This window comes from Pipistrellus hanaki (genome assembly GCF_964339955.1).
Source record: "Pipistrellus hanaki genome assembly, chromosome: 18".
Taxonomy (NCBI): domain Eukaryota; kingdom Metazoa; phylum Chordata; class Mammalia; order Chiroptera; family Vespertilionidae; genus Pipistrellus; species Pipistrellus hanaki.
Window position 1 is genome coordinate 37,995,479 of NC_140520.1, and position 17,626 is coordinate 38,013,104.

At 46.3% G+C, this 17,626-nt stretch overlaps 1 protein-coding gene across 1 annotated transcript in view; it reads left to right on the plus strand.

The window, feature by feature from the left end:
* TMCO1 (transmembrane and coiled-coil domains 1) overlaps window positions 1-17,626 on the plus strand; it is a 33,304-nt gene that overhangs the window by 13,438 nt on the left and 2,240 nt on the right. Inside the window, exon 6 of the mRNA XM_084867184.1 lies at window positions 1,505-1,649. Within this exon, the coding sequence (XP_084723310.1) occupies window positions 1,505-1,649 (145 nt within the window). The remainder of the gene's footprint in view (window positions 1-1,504; window positions 1,650-17,626) is intronic.

Here is a 17,626-nt window from a genome sequence, read left to right on the forward strand (position 1 = left end):
TTAAAGTAGAGTTTTAACTGAAATCTCCTTAGTGATAGCAGATCACTGTGTCTGACCAGCACAGGCAGGCCGGAGCAATGGCGGAGCTGCTCTAACGGGCTGGGCAAGTGCCCAGTGACCCGCACCACTTCCCCCAGAGCTCACCGGGCCCTCCCACGAGGGCAGGACTTGCCCTCACCCTTCCTTACCTTCCTCTTCCTCTTCCTCTTCCTCCCAGCTTCATTTCTGTCTGTCTCTCTCCCTGTAAATGCTCCCCTCCTCCCAGTCATTTCTCCTCTCCCCATCTGTTAAGTGCCCCTTTGTGCCAAGCATGGTGCCAGGATTATATAACAGGCCAGGTGTGCCCCTGCCCTTGGTGATACCAACATTGCATGGGAAGAAAGACACACGATGGGTGTTATAACAGAAATGTGTGTGTGGAGTACAGTAGGAGGAAGACTAAGGGACTGTTTTTGCCTAGAGGAGGGGCCAGAGTGTCTGATGGTTTTCATGCAGAATTTCCCCTAACTAATGAAGGACCTTGGGAATATTCAACAACTTGCCCGTTTCCAGAAGTCTCCTAATTTCTAGCATATAATCTTAAATTCGGTGTTGTTTTTTCCACTGCCGTGCTTTCTCTCATTTCTTGGGTGCGTATCTCTGTGAATGAAGAGACAAACCGAACACTGGACGAGTGTTGACGAGTACGCTTCATTGGTACAGCTCCTTTCTCATGTATGCTTAACCTTGCCACATCCGGCTCAGTGCTTCCTGTAGAGGTGCTAAGTACTCAAACTTTTGATTTTTTTTTTACTTTTTTACTGAATTTATTGGGTGACATTGGTTAATAAAATTATGTAGTTTCAGGTATACAATTCTAAAACACATCATCTGTATATTGTATTGTGTTTTCACCATCCCAAGTCAAGCCTCCTTCCATCACTCACACTTCTGATTTTAAAATGATATTTTTATAGCTTTAATGGCGTGTGTGTAGTTTTTCTTGTTGGCCTTGGCTTTATTGGGTGATTACTGCAATTTTGGGTCCTGTTTTGCTTGAAGTTCAGTATTTGATTTATTCCTTAGTCTTATGTACAGATGAGTTCTAATGCAATAGACTGACCAGGAAATAGCTGGCCGTTTCTGCCAGTAGTAATACCGCCTTATACTCATGCGATTCCCCTCCTTAGCATTGTTTACGAACACAGTGCACTAAACAGCCTTACAGTCTCAGCCGGCATGCACACACACGTCAGAAAGGCTGCTCTATGGGAAGGGCTTCGAACCGCTGCCAGCATCCTGATGCTGAAAAAATCAAGAGTCACTGGTTTAGAAAAAGATCGACGGGAACAGTTTACATCCTTCCTTATCTCTGTGTACGTCAGGTCTCTTTTTAGAATATCACCTTTTCTTGTTTTTTACAGATCACAAGACTTAAAGTTCTATTTCTGCTCCAGAGTCTTCTCGGGAACTCAGAGGCTCGTCAGGCTTCTAAAAATAACGGTCTTTGTTTTTTCCTTTTCAGATTTGATGGCAGAGTGGTGGCAAAGCTCCCTTTCACGCCCCTTTCCTACATCCAAGGACTGTCCCATCGCAACTTGCTGGGGGATGACACCACGGACTGCTCCTTCATCTTCCTGTACATCCTCTGCACCATGTCCATCCGGCAGGTGAGTGACCACACCCCCTGTCAGCGCGGACAGGCACGTGCCTCTTCAGACTCGGGAGTGGTGACAGACCGCATGTATGACGCTGGTATCTCACAGAGCCTAGGGGTGTAGTTGCTGCACCATCCACGTTTGTGTTGGTGCTCTCTGATGTTCAGATGAGGAGGACATAACCTAAGGATGCGTTTCTTAGAATGTGACCGTCGTTAAGCACCATACTGTGCATCCTTCTTACTCTTGTCCCTGCATTAGCTTTTGCTCCGGAACTGCAGGTGTCCCTGTTGCTCTGCAGCCCCCAAGGTTCTGTTTTGGAACTCCAGTGCGCCGTCCAGAGCTGCCTTAAATGTGTGCATCCGGACTACTGAGCCTTAGGACTGGGCAGTGGCTGGAAAACCAGACGCGGTTTCCACCCGCGTCCTCGGGGCTCTCAGACTCCTTCCTCAGGGTACCTGTCTGAAGGTACAGGAGTGTGGAGTGGGCTGCCCTTCCCTCTGATTTCTTCTTTGCTGTCCCCCAGCGCCTGTGTCACTGCATGCACAAGAGAGCGGAATGATTTGGTCACTCTAAGTTGTTCATGGTTGAGATCAAGCCACCACAGGACCAGACATTCATAGTGGGAATGAACGTGGGCTGAGGGAATGAACGAGGCCAAGGGAGCCTGGGAGGCAGACCTGACACTCAGTCAGCGGGGATTCAGGAAGGAAAGGCAAAAAGAGGGAAGTGCTTTTGAGGTGGGATTTTAAAAAGTGACGGGTGCCCAGCCGAAGTGGCTCAGTGGTTGAGCATCGATCTATGAACGGTTTGATTCACGGTTTGATTCCCGGTCAGGGCATATGCCTGGGTTGGGGGGGTCATTCCCAGTGGGGAATGTGCTGAGGCAACCACTCAGTGATTCTCCTCACTGATGTTTCTGACTCTCTCTCTCCCTCTTCCTTCCTCTTTGAAATCAATACAAGTATATATTTTTAAAAAGTGATGAGTTAATTAATTAAGTCTTGGGTTCAAGAATTCTATATTTCAGGGCATTGCTCAGTGTTCGGACATACTGCCATTCAGTCGGCATTGCAGTGAATTTGAACACTATTCTTTCCATGTCTTCTTCTTTTTTTTTTAAATATATTTTATTGATTTTTTACAGAGAGGAAGGGAGAGATAGAGAGCTAGAAACATCGATGAGAGAGAAACATTGACCAGCTGCCTCTTGCACACCCCCCACCGGAGATGTGCCCGCAACCAATGTACATGCCCCTGACCGGAATCGAACCTGGGACCCTTCAATCCGCAGACCGACACTCTACCACTGAGCCAAACCGGTTTCAGCCTTTCCGTGTCTTCTTCATGGTGATTCAGAGTTATTCTTGTTATTTTCATTAATAGTCTTCTCCTTTCCTCTGAAACTTTTTTTCAGGTAGTGATTACTTAGTTTGTGTGTCTCTTAAAGTGCCTGTGTAATTAAAGCTATTACAGTGGTGCCTCACACAACGAACTTAATTCGTTCCAGGAGCAAGTTTGTTATGCGAAAAGTTCGTTATGTGAAAAGCGTTTTCCCATAACAATACATGTTAAAAAAAATAATTCGTTCTGTAGCATAAAATATGCTAAGATGACATAAAAAAAATATATGCTAAGATGACATATTTTTATTTAGATACATCTAAAAACATAATTTTAAAAAAAAAAAAACACACATGTTTTTAATTTTAAGACAGACTAAGTAGAGTCTACCGAATCTTGCACATCTTCATCCATTTTCTGCTTTTTGGCCGATGGTTTCATGAAAAACCTGTCCAAAGTTCGCTGTGCGAGGCGTTCGTTATGCAAGGCACCACTGTAAACTTTTTATTCTGGGAAAACAGACATAAAATTGACCCTTGTAACAATTTTTTTAAAAATATATATTTTATTGATTTTTTTTTCCAGGTTAGCTAGGCCTCTAGCCACCTGAGTTTTTATTATTTTTTTATTATTATTTTTTATTTGTTTTTATTTATTTTTATTTTTTAAATATATTTTATTGATTTTGTACAGAAAGGAAGGGAGAGAGATAGAGAGTCAGAAACATCGATGAGAGAGAGTCATCGATCAGCTGCCTCTTGCACACCCCCTACTGGGGATGTGCCCACAACCAAGGTACATGCCCTTGACTGGAATCGAACCCGGGACCCTTCAGTCCCCAAGCCGACGCTCTATCCATTGAGCCAAACCGGTCCCGGCTTTTTTTTTTTTTTTTAATTTCTGTAATTTTATTTATTATTTTTTTTTAATGTAATAAATCTTTATTGTTCAGATTATTACAATTGTTCCTCTCCCTCCCCCAATAGCTCCCCTCCACCCAGTTCTCACCCCACCCTCTACCCTTACTTCCCCCACTCTGTCTTCATCCATAGCTGTATGATTTTTTTTTAATAAGTTTTTATTGTTCATATTATTACAAATGTTCCTTTTTTCCCCCCCACCATTGCTCTCCTCCACCAGTTTCCCACCCCACCCTCTGCCCTTTCCCCACTCCCCATTGTCCTCATCCATAGGTGCACAGTTTATGTTCAGTCTCTTCCCGCACCCCCCACTCCCCTTTTCCCCAAGAATCATCAGTTCACTCCCCTTCCATACCTCTGATTCTATTATATCCAACAGTTAATATTGTTCATCAGATTTTTTTTTTTTTAATTTCCTTGGTTTTTAGATTCACTTGTTGATAGTTACGTATTTGTTGTTCATAATTTTTATCTTTGTTTACTTTCTCTTCTGAAAGAACCCCCTTCAGCAATTCATATAATTCTGGTTTGGTGGTGATGAACTCCTTTAGCTTTTTTTTATTAGTGAAGCTCTTTATCTGGCCTTGGATTCTGAGTGATAGCTTTGCTGGATAGATTATCTTTGGCTGTAGGTTCTTACTATTCATCACCTTGAATATTTCTTGCCATTCCCTTCTCGCCTGCATTGTTTCTGTTGAGAAGTCAGCTGACAATCGTATAGGTGCTCCTTTATAGGTAACTACCTTCTTTGCTCTTGCTTCTTTTAATATTCTCTCTTTGTCTTTTGCTCTTGGAATTTTAATTATGAGGTGTCTTGGTGTGGTCCTCTTTGGATTCCTTTTGTTTGGAGTTCTGTGCGCTTCCTGGATTTGTAAGTCTAATTCTTTCCCCAGGTGGGGGAAGTTTTCTGTCACTATTTCTTTCAGTATGTTTTCGATATCTTGCTCTCTCTCATCTTCTGGGACCCCCATAATTCTGATGTTGGTTCGCTTGAAGTTGTCCCAGAGGTTTCTTACATTATTTTCAATTTTCTGGATTCTCTTGCCTTGTAGCTTCTGTGGAGGAGTGTCTTCTGGTTCTTTATGTTCCAAATCTTTGACTTGATTCTTGCGATCTTCCCTTCTGTTTTTAGGACTCTGTAAAGTATGTTTTATTTCAGACAATGTATTCTTTATTTCTTGTTGATCCCTTATCATTTCTTGATGACTCCTTATTAATTCTAGTTGATCTCTTTTCATATCCTCATAGGTCTTATCCATCTTTTCTAGGAAATTCTTGAAAAACCTTATAAGCGTTAGATTTGAACTCTATATCCAGACGTTTTTTGTCCTCCATTTCTTTCGTTTGTGATTTATTTTGTTGTCGCATTTCGCAGTTACAGATGGGACGGGGTTTCAGGGTGGAGCCTGCAGCTTTGGCTTCCGTCAGCCCCGCCCTATGTGGCTCCTTCAGTGCTCACTGCCGGAGCCTCTGAGAGAAAGGTGCCCTTGATTTTTGCCTGCTGCCAAACAGTCTATGCTCTCCCCCAATGAGCCCGGTATTGGGGTTCAGTTCAGTTGGAAGTGGAGTTGGAGGTGGCGTTCAGAGCAGTCTGGAGCCCCAGTCTCCTTCCGGCCAGGGCAATCCCGCGGCACAGCCGACCGTCCCTTCTCTGTGTGCAGTGTGCGCGCCTCCGGGACCTCCTTTCGCCGCTTCCCCGGGGTCCCGCCTTACAGCCTGGCTCCCTATGGATGAGCCTGGTTCCCCGGGGTCTGGGCTAGAACTGGGGTTCAGAGCAGTCGGGGCCCAGCACAGTTGGAGTTTTATCTCCTTTCCGCTAGGGAACGCCCGCCAGGCACTCCGTCTCCCCCTCATCTCGGGCTCCGTCCTCTCGTGCCGCGTCTCCGTACCTTGGGCTTTTCCAGCTCCTCCGCGCCTCCTTCTGGTTTTGTCCTTGCTTCTCGCTGTAGAATTTCCAGTCAGTCAACCTTCCTGTAGTTCTGGGCAATGTCCGTTTTATATTTTAGTTGTATTTTATTGAAGTTGTTGTGTGCGGCTGCGGCTAGGTGTTCACCTGGGCGCAGCCATCTTGGATCCTCCCTGGCTTTATTTTTATTTTTTATAAGTTTTTATTGTTCATATTATTACAAATGTTTCTTCCCCCCCCACCCCCCCATTGCTCTCCTCCACCAGGTTCCCACCCCACCCTCTGCCCTTTCCCCACTCCCCATTGTCCTCATCCATAGGTGCACAGTTTATGTTCAGTCTCTTCCCACATCCCCCTCTCCCCTTTTCCCCAAGAATCGTCAGTTCACTCCCCTTCCATACCTCTGATTCTATTATATTCAACAGTTAATATTGTTCATCAGATTTTTTTAATTTCCTTGGTTTTTAGATTCACTTGTTGATAGTTACGTATTTGTTGTTCATAATTTTTTTCTTTATTTACTTTCTCTTCTGAAAGAACCCCCTTCAGCAATTCATATAATTCTGGTTTGGTGTTGATGAACTCCTTTAGCTTTTTTTTTATTAGTGAAGCTCTTTTTTTTTTATATATATATATTTTATTGATTTTTCACAGACAGGAAGGGAGAGGGACAGAGAGCCAGAAACATCGATGAGAGAGATACATCGACCAGCCGCCTCCTGCACACCCTCGACTAGGGATGTGCCCGCAACCAATGTACATGCCCTTGACCGGAATCGAACCTGGGACCCCTCAGTCTGCAGGCCGACGCTCTATCCACTGAGCCAAACCGGTTTCGGCAATTAGTGAAGCTCTTTATCTGGCCTTCGATTCTGAGTGATAGCTTTGCTGGATAGATTATCTTTGGCTGTAGGTTCTTACTATTCATCACCATGAATATTTCTTGCCATTCCAGTCTGGCCTGCATGGTTTCTGTTGAGAAGTCAGCTGACAATCGTATAGGTGCTCCTTTATATTTATTAATTATTGCATTGTTTTCCATATGAACAACTGTCAACCACCTTTTGCCCCGCCCTGTGTGATGGAATTGAAGCCCCATTTCTACTTAAATAGGGTGGGGAGGGGAGAGGCATTGTGAGGCTGAGGAACTGCAGCATTCACAGCTTTGAATCTTGCTCCCACTGAGGCCGAGTGTCCTGGGGAGCCCTGTAGCCTCTCAGAGCCTCTGTCTTCGCGGAGGTGACATAGGGTCCCCTTGTGCGACCGTCAGATGGCAGTCTGGAACGGAAACAGTTGTTCCTACGGCCGCACTCTCGCCTCCCACCCGCATCCTGGGGGTGTTTTTAAGATTGATATTTGTTCCCAGCCCAAGATAGGACAGTGTTCCTTTTCACAGATTTTAACATGACTTGTCATATTAACTGAAGATAAATGTGATAACCTTTGCTCATTTTATCTTTCTCCTTTTGTTTACTTCCTTAACGTCTGGTGATTAACAATTAGCTGCCCTGACCTTCACACCAGCTATTTCCTTTGTGTGTGTTTGCCGGTGGAAACAGTAGGCCCGCCCACTTTCCTGAGAGGTGTCAATAACAGTGCGGTGACTGGCATTTCCTCACCTCCTTCATAAGGCACTTGCTGTTTTTGTCTTGTTGTGAGTCAGTGGCTGGGGTGAATGGTTCTCTCTGTATAAAGTGCTCTGCCTCTCATCTCAGTAAAAATCCAAGTGAACCTACTTGTCAATAGCTGGGGAGACAAGTCTGTTCTTGTAGATCCACGGGGTTGTGAAACCCAGAAGGATTCGTGGTTCTGAGGAAATGCAGAACAAAGCGCTGCTTCTCTTTTTTCTCAGTATATAACCTCATCTGGTCCAGCCAGTGTGGGTCAGGGGTTGAGCATCGACATATGAACCAGGAGGTCACGGTTCGATTTCCGGTCAGGGCACATTCCCAGGTTGTGGGCTCCATCCCCAGTAGGGGGCGTGCAGGAGGCACCTGATCCATGATTCTCATCATTGATGTTTCCATTTCTCTGTCCCTCTCTGAAATCAATAAAAATATATATATATATTTTCTTTTTTCTTTCTTCTTTTTTTCTTTAAATGAATCTTTATTGTTCATATTATTACAAATGTTCCTCATTCCCCCCACCCACCCTCCATTGCTCTCCTCCACCAGGTTCCCACCCCACCCTCTGCCCTTTCCCCAGGCCCATTGTCCTCATCCATAGGTGTACAGTTTATGTTCAGTCTCTTCCCACGCCCCCCTATCCCCTTTTTCCCTGAGAATCGTCAGTCCACTCCCCTACCATACCTCTGATTCTGCTATATTCACCAGTTAATATTGTTCATCAGATTTTCTTTTTAATTCCCTTGGTTTTTAGATTCACTTGTTGATAGTTATGTATTTGTTGTTCATATTTTTTTATCTTTATTTACTTTCTCTTCCGAAAGAACCCCCTTCAGCAATTCATATAATTCTGGTTTGGTGGTGATGAACTCCTTTAGCTTTTTTTTATTAGTGAAGCTCTTTATCTGGCCTTCGATTCTGAGTGATAGCTTTGCTGGGTAGATTATTTTTGGCTGTAGGTTCTTGCTATTCATCACCTTGAATATTTCTTGCCACTCCTGTCTGGCCTGCATGGTTTCTGTTGAGAAATCAGCTGACAATCGTATGGGTGCTCCTTTATAGGTAACTAGCTGCTTTGCTCTTGCTGCTTTTAATATTCTCTCTTTGTCTTTTGCTCTTGGGATTTTAATTATGATGTGTCTTGGTGTGATCTTCTTTGGATTCCTTTTGTTTGGAGTTCTGTGCGCTTCCTGGACTTGTAAGTCTAATTCCTTCACCAGGTGGGGGAAGTTTTCTGTCACTATTTCTTTCAGTATGTTTTCAATATCTTGCTCTCTCTCATCTTCTGGGACCCCCATAATTCTGATGTTGGTTTGCTTGAAGTTGTCCCAGAGGTTTCTTACATTATCTTCAACTTTCTGGATTCTCTTGCCTTCTTGCTTCTGCGGAGGAGTGTCTTCTGGTTCTTTATGTTCCAAATCTTTGACTTGATTCTTGCGATCTTCCCTTCTGTTTTTAGGACTCTGTATAATATTTTTTATTTCAGACAATGTATTCTTTATTTCTTGTTGATCCCTTATTAGTTCTTGTTGATCCCTTATTAGTTCTTGTTGATCCCTTTTCATCTCCTCATAGTTCTTGTCAACCTTTTCTAGGAAATTCTTGAAAAACCTTATAAGCGTGGTTTTGAAGTCTATATCCAGTCTCTTCTTGTCCTCCATTTCTTTTGTTTGTGATCTGTTTCCTTGTCTCAGCATTTTCACAGCTTCCCTTAGTTGGTAGGGAGACTTTGTGTGCTAAGGTGTCCTATATGTTTCAGTGAGTCAGCCTCCCAGTTACCTGAGGTGGACAGTCTTGGTGTAGCCCTTTGTGGGCTGTGTGTGCAGTCTTGTTGTTAAGCCTTGCTTGTTGTTGGTATCACTGGGAAGCATTGATCTCCAAGCCAATTGGCTATGAGGATCAGAGATGCCTCAGCTAGGAGGGTTTCTATATTCTGCTTGGATGGGCGGAGTCTCGGGGTGGCACAGCCAAGCTTTGTTGAATCCTGCACAATTGGTTGTAGGCACGCGCACCTCTTTGGTATAGGCGCAGACAATCTTTAGATTCCTGTCTGCCCCTCCCTAGGAGAGTCCTATTGGCAGTGAACGAGGAAGCTAGCCACTGGAAGGGCCTCTATGCTCTGCTTGGATGGGGCGGAGTCTTGGGTTGTGCAGACAAGCTTTATTCAGCCCCTCCCTACGAGGGTCTGGTTTCTGAGTACCACAGTAATGGCCCCTGGCTTCACACACCTCCGAGAGATCTCTGCCCACTTCCTGACAGTTTGGCCTCTTTCTGTCTGGGACCGTCTATCAGCGCAATAGGGTGGTTCTGTTTTCCTCCCGAACAAGAAAGCCAGCCACGCATTAGCTGTCCGGTAGCGAACTCAGCCCGCCCTCTCTGCGCTCCGCAAGCAAGCCTGCAGTGAACTCTGCGGCCGCTTTTTCGAGCGCACAGTTTTCCGTACCTTCACAGTTCCTGAGGTTCAGCGCACCTTCTCTCTCCTTCCCAGATGGTAGAGCCTCCCCTCAGCCAGCGGTCCGGTGCCTCAGGGTGATGTTTCCCCTGTTTTTCAGTTCTAAATTCAAACTTGTTGTGGTAGGCTGCATTCAGGTGTCTGCCCTATGCTGCCATCTTGTTGAGTCTCCAAAAATATATTTTTAAAAAATATATAACCTGTTGTGTGTAAGACTATAATCTGAAAAGGTATCAGTGAGAATCTAATGTGGTCTCCTAGGCAGGGTGTGTGGTCAGGACAGAGATGACGGTGCACACCTTATTTTCCTCTTACACTTTCGGCTTTCCTAGGGAGGCCCAGGATGTTGATATGCCTGTATATGTGTAAGAAGAGGTCCTGGTTGTGTCATGTCAGCACTCTTTTTTTTTTTTTTTAAATATATTTTTATTGATTTTTGTACAGAAAGGAAGGGAGAGAGATAGAGTCAGAAACATCGATGAGAGAGAGTCATCGATCAGCTGCCTCCTGCACACCCCCCACTGGGGATGTGCCCGCAACCAAGGTACATGCCCTTGACCGGAATCGAACCTGGGACCCCTCCCCCAAGCCGACGCTCTATCCACTGAGCCAGACCGGTTTCAGCTCATGTCAGCTCTCTTAACGTCATCAGAACGAGGGAAGATCTGCCGTGAGGGGCCTCATCGTTACCGTGGCCACTGTACTAAGGCGTAGATGGTCAGTCCTCACTGCCAGTGCAGTGCACCTGCAGGCAGGCGTCTTCATGTGGTGGTGGGCTTCACGGCATCTGGTGATGCCGACAGCTGATAGTGTGGAGGCCGCTCCTGGAGAATGCCCAGTGCTTGAGTCAGGCTCATTCAGATGTTCCCTGTCGTGGTTGAACATTGACGCAAGTCTGTCCACCATGGCAAGAATTCTTCTCTGATGTATTCGCAAGGGCGTCTCATCTCGTGGAACTCACAATGGGAACAAACCCACAGTAATTGTAGAGTGTGATTGGTCGTGTGTGTGTGTGTGTGTGTGTGTGTGTGTGTGTACAATATGGTGTTGGAGAGAAAAACATGCTATGGACACATAGTGGTTTAAATATTACAAATGTCCACCCTTTGACCCCTTCCACCTCCCACACCCCCTCTCCAGGCCTTCACCCCATTCATTGTCTGTGCCCATGGTTTTGCACATAAGTTCTTTGGTTACTCTCTTCCTCCTCCCGCTTCCCTCTGAAACATGTCAACCTGTTGCATGCTTCAGTGTCTATGGTTCTTTTTCTTTTTTTAAATATACTTTTATTGGTTTTAGAGAGGAAGAAAAAGGGAGAGATAGAAGCATCAATGGTGAGAATCATTGATCAGCTGCCTCCTACACCCCCCCTAGGGATGGAGCCCACAACCTAGGCATCTGCCCAGACTGGGAATCGTGCCATGACCTTCTGGTTCAGTTTGACGCTCAACCACTGAGCACACTGGCGAGGCTCTGGTTCTGTTTTATTTGTCAGTTTATTTTGTTCATTAGATTCCACAGCAAATCTTTTTTTTTTTTTTAATATATTTTATTGATTTTTTACAGAGAGGAAAGGATAGAGATAGAGAGCTAGAAACGTCGATGAGAGAGAAACATCGACCAGCTGCCTCTTGCACACCCCCTACCGGGGATGTGCCCGCAACCAACGTACATGCCCCTGACCGGAATCAACCTGGGACCTTTCAGTCCGCAGACGGACACTCTACCACTGAGCCAAACAGGTTTCGGCTCCACAGTAAATCTTTTCTCTTTAAGGATATTTTCACTGGCTGCAATATGATGGGTTTATTGTTTTTGTTTTAATCCTTTCATTGTCTTAACATGCCTTTCCACTCTCTTTTGCCTCCCTTAATTCTGATGAGAATTCCGACGTATGTCTGTAGATAAGGTCACTTCCGTCTGGCTGCTTCTGACTTTCTCTTTGAGTTTAGTTTTCAGCAATGGGACTATGATGTGTGTAGAATTAAACATTTTTTTTATCCTACCTAGATTTCTATTAAGTCTCCAAAAATTTCAGGCGTAATTTCTTCAGATATTTTTTCTGGCCCATTATTTCTTCTCCTCTGATTCTAGTTATATGTTAGTTTTTTTGGTATTGTCCAATATGATACTGAGGCTCTATTTAATTTTTTTAAAATATTTTATTTCTGTTCTTAGGATAATTTGTGTTAATCTGTTGTTTGGGTTACTGACTCCTTTGTCATTGCTAATATGAGTAAGCCCCAACTCCATCCAGTGATTGTTAAATTTTGATATATTTTTGGTCCAGAATTTTTTTTGCATCCTCTGCATTCTGTGTTATGAGAACTTGATGAGCAATTGTAATCAGTTGTGAGAAGCCTGATTGCCAGCTGCCAGTGAGTCAAAGAGTGAGCCGACCGTTTCCATGGCTGAGTTATTTTAGCCAAATGACTGAGGAATGAAGCTTAGCAGAATGTGTTAATTGCCAGTGACCTGGTTCTTCCCAAATATCCAGAGAGCAACAAGCCCCTTCCTCTTCCTCACTGGAAGAAAGAGGAGGGAGTGCAGACCCTGCAGCGGCATCTCCCGGGCTTCCTGCCGGTTCGAGGTGTGATTACAGGAAAATGCCTTTCCTCTGACACACTCTTCACTTTTGACCCTGTTACACAGGACTGGTCAGAAGTTCAAAAGAATTGTTTTATATTTCTCTAAAACCTGTGCTTAGTAGTGCTTTACATCATCTTTATAATATGCTAACACACCTGTCTTCTAGTAGCATTCACGTGTCTAAACTCAATCTTGCTGATTACGTAGGCCTGAAAAATGGCCTCCAGGAGGAGCATTGAGGGGTGTGGGTCCACCGTTAGGACAAGTGTAATGGAGGAGGTACTGGAAGATGTAGAGCAGGGGTCTTCAAACTACGGCCCGCGGGCCACATGCAGCCCCCAGGGGAGTCTGATCCTGCCCGCCAGGTTTTTTGGGCAGTGAGCGCAGCCAAGGTGTTACAGTAGGAATTAGTAGTTCATATAGTCCGGCCCTCCAGCTCTCTGAGGGACCGTGATCTGGCCCCCACTTTAAAAAGTTTGAGGACCCCTGATGTAGAGGGTAACATGCCCTCAAGTCCCTGCCACGCGGCATGATGCTCAGGGAGGGGGCTCAGTGGGTGATGCTCAGGGAGGGGGCTCAGTGGGTGGTGCTCAGGAAGGGGACTCAGTGGGTGGTGCTCAGGGAGGGGGCTCAGTGGGTGGTGCTTAGGGAGGGATGCTCAGTGGGTGGTCCTCAGGGAGGGGGTTCAGTGGGTGGTGTTCAGGAAGGGGGCTCTGGGTGGTGCTCAGGGAGGGGGCTCAGTGGGTGGTGCTCAGGGAGGGGGCTCAGTGGGTGGTGCTCAGGGAGGGGGCTCAGTGGGTGGTGCTCAGGAAGGGGGCTCAGTGGGTGGTGCTTAGGGAGGGATGCTCAGTGGGTGGTGCTCAGGGAGGAGGGCTCAGTGGGTGGTGCTCAGGAAGGGGGCTCAGTGGGTGGTGCTCAGGAAGGGGGCTCAGTGGGTGGTGCTCAGGGAGGGGGCTCAGTGGGTGGTGCTCAGGAAGGGGGCTCAGTGGGTGGTGCTCAGGGAGGGGTCTCAGTGGGTGGTACTCAGGGAGGAGGGCTCAGTGGGTGGTGCTCAGGGAGGGGGCTCAGTGGGTGGTGCTCAGGAAGGGGGCTCAGTGGGTGGTGCTCAGGGAGGGGGCTCAGTGGGTGGTGCTCAGGAAGGGGGCTCAGTGGGTGGTGCTCAGGGAGGGGGCTCAGTGGGTGGTGCTCAGGGAGGGGGCTCAGTGGGTGGTACTCAGGGAGGAGGGCTCAGTGGGTGGTACTCAGGGAGGAGGGCTCAGTGGGTGGTGCTCAGGGAGGGAGGTTCAGTGGGTGGTGCTCAGGGAGGGGGCTCAGCGGGTGGTGCTCAGGGAGGGGGGCTCAGTGGGTGGTGCTCAGGGTGGGGGGCTCAGTGGGTGGTGCTCAGGGTGGGGGGCTCAGCGGGATATGCCCGCAACCAAGGTACAAGCCCTTGACCTGAATCGAACCTGGGACCTTTCAGTCCGCAGGCCTACGCTCTATCCACTGAGCCAAACCAGTCAGGGCCATGTGTGTTTACACCAATTTTAGGTTCACAGTGGTGAGCTCATACAGTCTTCAAAATTGTGATTAAAAAAAAAAAATAGTCCAGGCCCTAGCCAGTTTGGCTCAATGATAGAGCGTTGGCCTGAGGACCAAAGGGTCCCGGTCTTGATTCCAGAAAAGGGCACATTCCTTGGTTGCAAGCTCCTCTCTGGCTGGGCTCGTGCAGAAGGCAACCAATTAATGTGTTTCTGTCACATCAGTGTTTCTCTCTCTCTTCCACTATCTCTTTAAAAAAAAAAAAAAATCGCCCTAACTGGTTTGGCGCAGTGGATAGACTCCCAGTGTTTCCCAACCCTCTCTCATGATGAGAATCACCTGGTGGAGTTGTTAAAACACAGATTCCTGAATCCCAACTAAGAAGTGCTAAACTAGAATTTTGGGGAACATATAGGTAAAATTGTATACTTAACTAGTGCTCTAAGACAGATTTTATATACAGAGCACTAAGTTAGGTATGCAATTTTACCTATATGTTCTCAAAAATTCTAGTTAAGTATACAATTTTACCTATATGTTCCCCAAAATTCTAGTTTAGCACTTCTTAGTTGGGATTCAGGAATCTGTGTTTTAACAACTCCACCAGGTGATTCTCATCATGAGAGAAGGTTGGGAAACACTGGACTGAAAGGGCCCAGGTTCGATTCCAGTCAAGGGCATGTACCTTGGTTTTGGGCACGTCCCCAGTAGGAGGTGTGCAGTAGGCAGCTGATCGGTGTTTTTCTCATCGATGTTTCTAACTCTCTATCCCTCTCCCTTCCTCTCTGTAAAAAATGAATAAAATATATAGTTTTTAAAAAGATCAATGGGGAGGAATCCAAGATGGCTGCTCGGGTAGGCAACTAGCCGCAGCCGCACACAACAATTTTAATAAAATACAACTAAAATATAAAATGGACATTACCCAGAACTACAGGAAAGTCGACTGACTGGAAATCCTACAACAAGAAGCAAGGAGAAAACCAGAAGGAAGCACGGAGGAGCTGTAAAAGCCTAAGGTACGGAGACACGCGGCACGCGGAGAGGACGGAGCCGGAGAGGAGGGAGGCCGAGTGCCTGGCGGGCGTTCCCAAGCGGGAAGGAGAGAAAACTCCGACTGTGCTGGGCCCCTGACTGCTCTGAACCCCCGTTCTGGGCCAGACCCCGGGGACTCAGGCTCAGCCATAGGGAGCTGGGCTGTAAGTCGGAACCCCGGGGTAGCGGAGAAAGGAGGTCCCGGAGGCACGCACACTGCCCCCAGAGAAGGGACGGTCGGCTGTGCCGCGGGATTGCCCTGACGGGAAGGAGACTGGGGCTCCAGACTGCTGTGAATGCCACCTCCAACTCCACTTCCAACTGAACTGAACCCCAATACCGGGCTCATTGTGGGAGAGCATAGACTGTTTGGCAGCAGGCGAAAATCGAGGGCACCTTTCTCTCAGAGGCGCCGGCAGCGAGCACTGAAGGACCCGCATAGGGCGGGGCTGACGGAAGCCAAAGCTGCAGGCTCCACCCTGAAATCCCGTCCCATCTGTAACTGCGAAATGCGACAACAAAATAGATCACAAACGAAAGAAATGGAGGACAAAAAGCGTCTGGATATAGAGTTCAAATCTACGCTTATAAGGTTTTTCAAGAATTTCCTAGAAAAGATGGATAAGGCCTATGAGGATATGAAAAGAGACCATCAAGAAATGATAAGGGAACAACAAGAAATAAAGAATACATTGTCTGAAATAAAAAATATTCTACAGAGTCCTAAAAACAGAAGGGAAGATCGCAAGAATCAAGTCAAAGATTTGGAACATAAAGAGCCAGAAGACACTCCTCCACAGAAGCTAGAAGGAAAGAGAATCCAGAAAATTGAAGATAATGTAAGAAACCTCTGGGACAACTTCAAGCGAACCAACATCAGAATTATGGGGGTTCCAGAAGATGAGAGAGAGCAAGATATCGAAAACATACTGAAAGAAATAGTGACAGAAAACTTCCCCCACCTGGGGAAAGAATTTGACTTACAAGTCCAGGAAGTGCACAGAACTCCAAACAAAAGGAATCCAAAGAGGACCACACCGAGACACATCATTATTAAAATTCCAAGAGCAAAAGATAAAGAGAGAATATTAAAAGAAGCAAGAGCAAAGAAGGTAGTAACTTATAAAGGAGCACCTATACGATTGTCAGCTGACTTCTCAACAGAAACCATGCAGGCCAGAAGGGAATGGCAAGAAATATACAAGGTGATGAATAGCAAGAACCTACAGCCAAAAATAAGCTACCCAGCGAAGCTATCACTCAGAATCGAAGGCCAGATAAAGAGCTTCACTAATAAAAAAAAGCTAAAGGAGTTCATCACCACCAAACCAGAATTATATGAATTGCTGAAGGGGGTTCTTTCAGAAGAGAAAGTAAACAAAGATAAAAATTATGAACAACAAATACGTAATTATCAACAAGTGAATCTAAAAACCAAGGAAATTAAAAAAATCTGATGAACAATATTAACTGTTGAATATAATAGAATCAGAGGTATGGAAGGGGAGTGAACTGACGATTCTTGGGGAAAAGGGGAGAGGGGGGCGTGGGAAGAGACTGAACATAAACTGTGCACCTATGGATGAGGACAATGGGGAGAGGGGAAAGGGCAGAGGGTGGGGTGGGAACCTGGTGGAGGAGAGCAATGGTGGTGGTGGGGGGGGGAGGAACATTTGTAATAATATGAAAAATAAAAACTTATTAAAAAAAAAAAAAAAAAAAAAAAGATCAATGGGAAAATGTCCGTGGGTGAAGATTAACAACAACAATAGGCCGGGCTGCTCCAGGTGTTTATTGCTGAGCTCAGACCTGCTGGAGAGAAGTGCCTTCACCGGGTCAGCTGGGCTTGGCTGGCCGTCAGTTCTCCTGACTCTGGCTTCTCTCTGCCTCCACTTTCTCATCCTGAAGGCGAGGACAGCTGAGGACTCACATCTGTCCTGAGAACTATTTGTAAACTTGGAAGTGCGCAGAAATGTAGGCTGTGGCTTCCGCGTGGAGAGAGGTACGTTGGCCCTGCTCCTTGGCCTCTGGCACCTCAGGCTCCAGGCGAGTTCCTCCACGTGTCTCCCAGGAAGAGGCTCTCTGACGGGCAGGGGCCGTCTCTCCAGGAAAAACCACACTGAGAGCTGGCTCACTCGTGCGAGTCCAGTCTAGGAATTTTAATAGACTCTTTAGAATTTCCATAAAGGAAATTGCAGAGCAATGTGTGTTTTGTTTTGTTTTCTTGCAGAACAATTTGTATTAAAACACAAACACTTGAGTAATGGGCCATTGATAAACTCACTTTATGTCCCCAGCGGGGCCCTAGCAAGAGTCACAGAACAAAGCACAGGGCGGCCTGGGGTCCTGTCCCTGCAGGCCTGGCTGCTGACATGCCTGGGCTCCGACAGCCGTGTGGCCCTGTGGGTCCTCAGCTAGGCTTTCCCGTCTGGAGCAGCGCTCACATCCACAGCCGGTTATGCTTCCACTCCATAAATGAGACTGCCAACAGTCTGCCCTTCAAAGCGGATGCCTCTCTGGCTCTTGTCTTTCCCTCCCTCCCACTGCCCCTTTCCGTAGAGCAGCCTCTGTTGTCTTCTGTAGATCACAGTCAACTC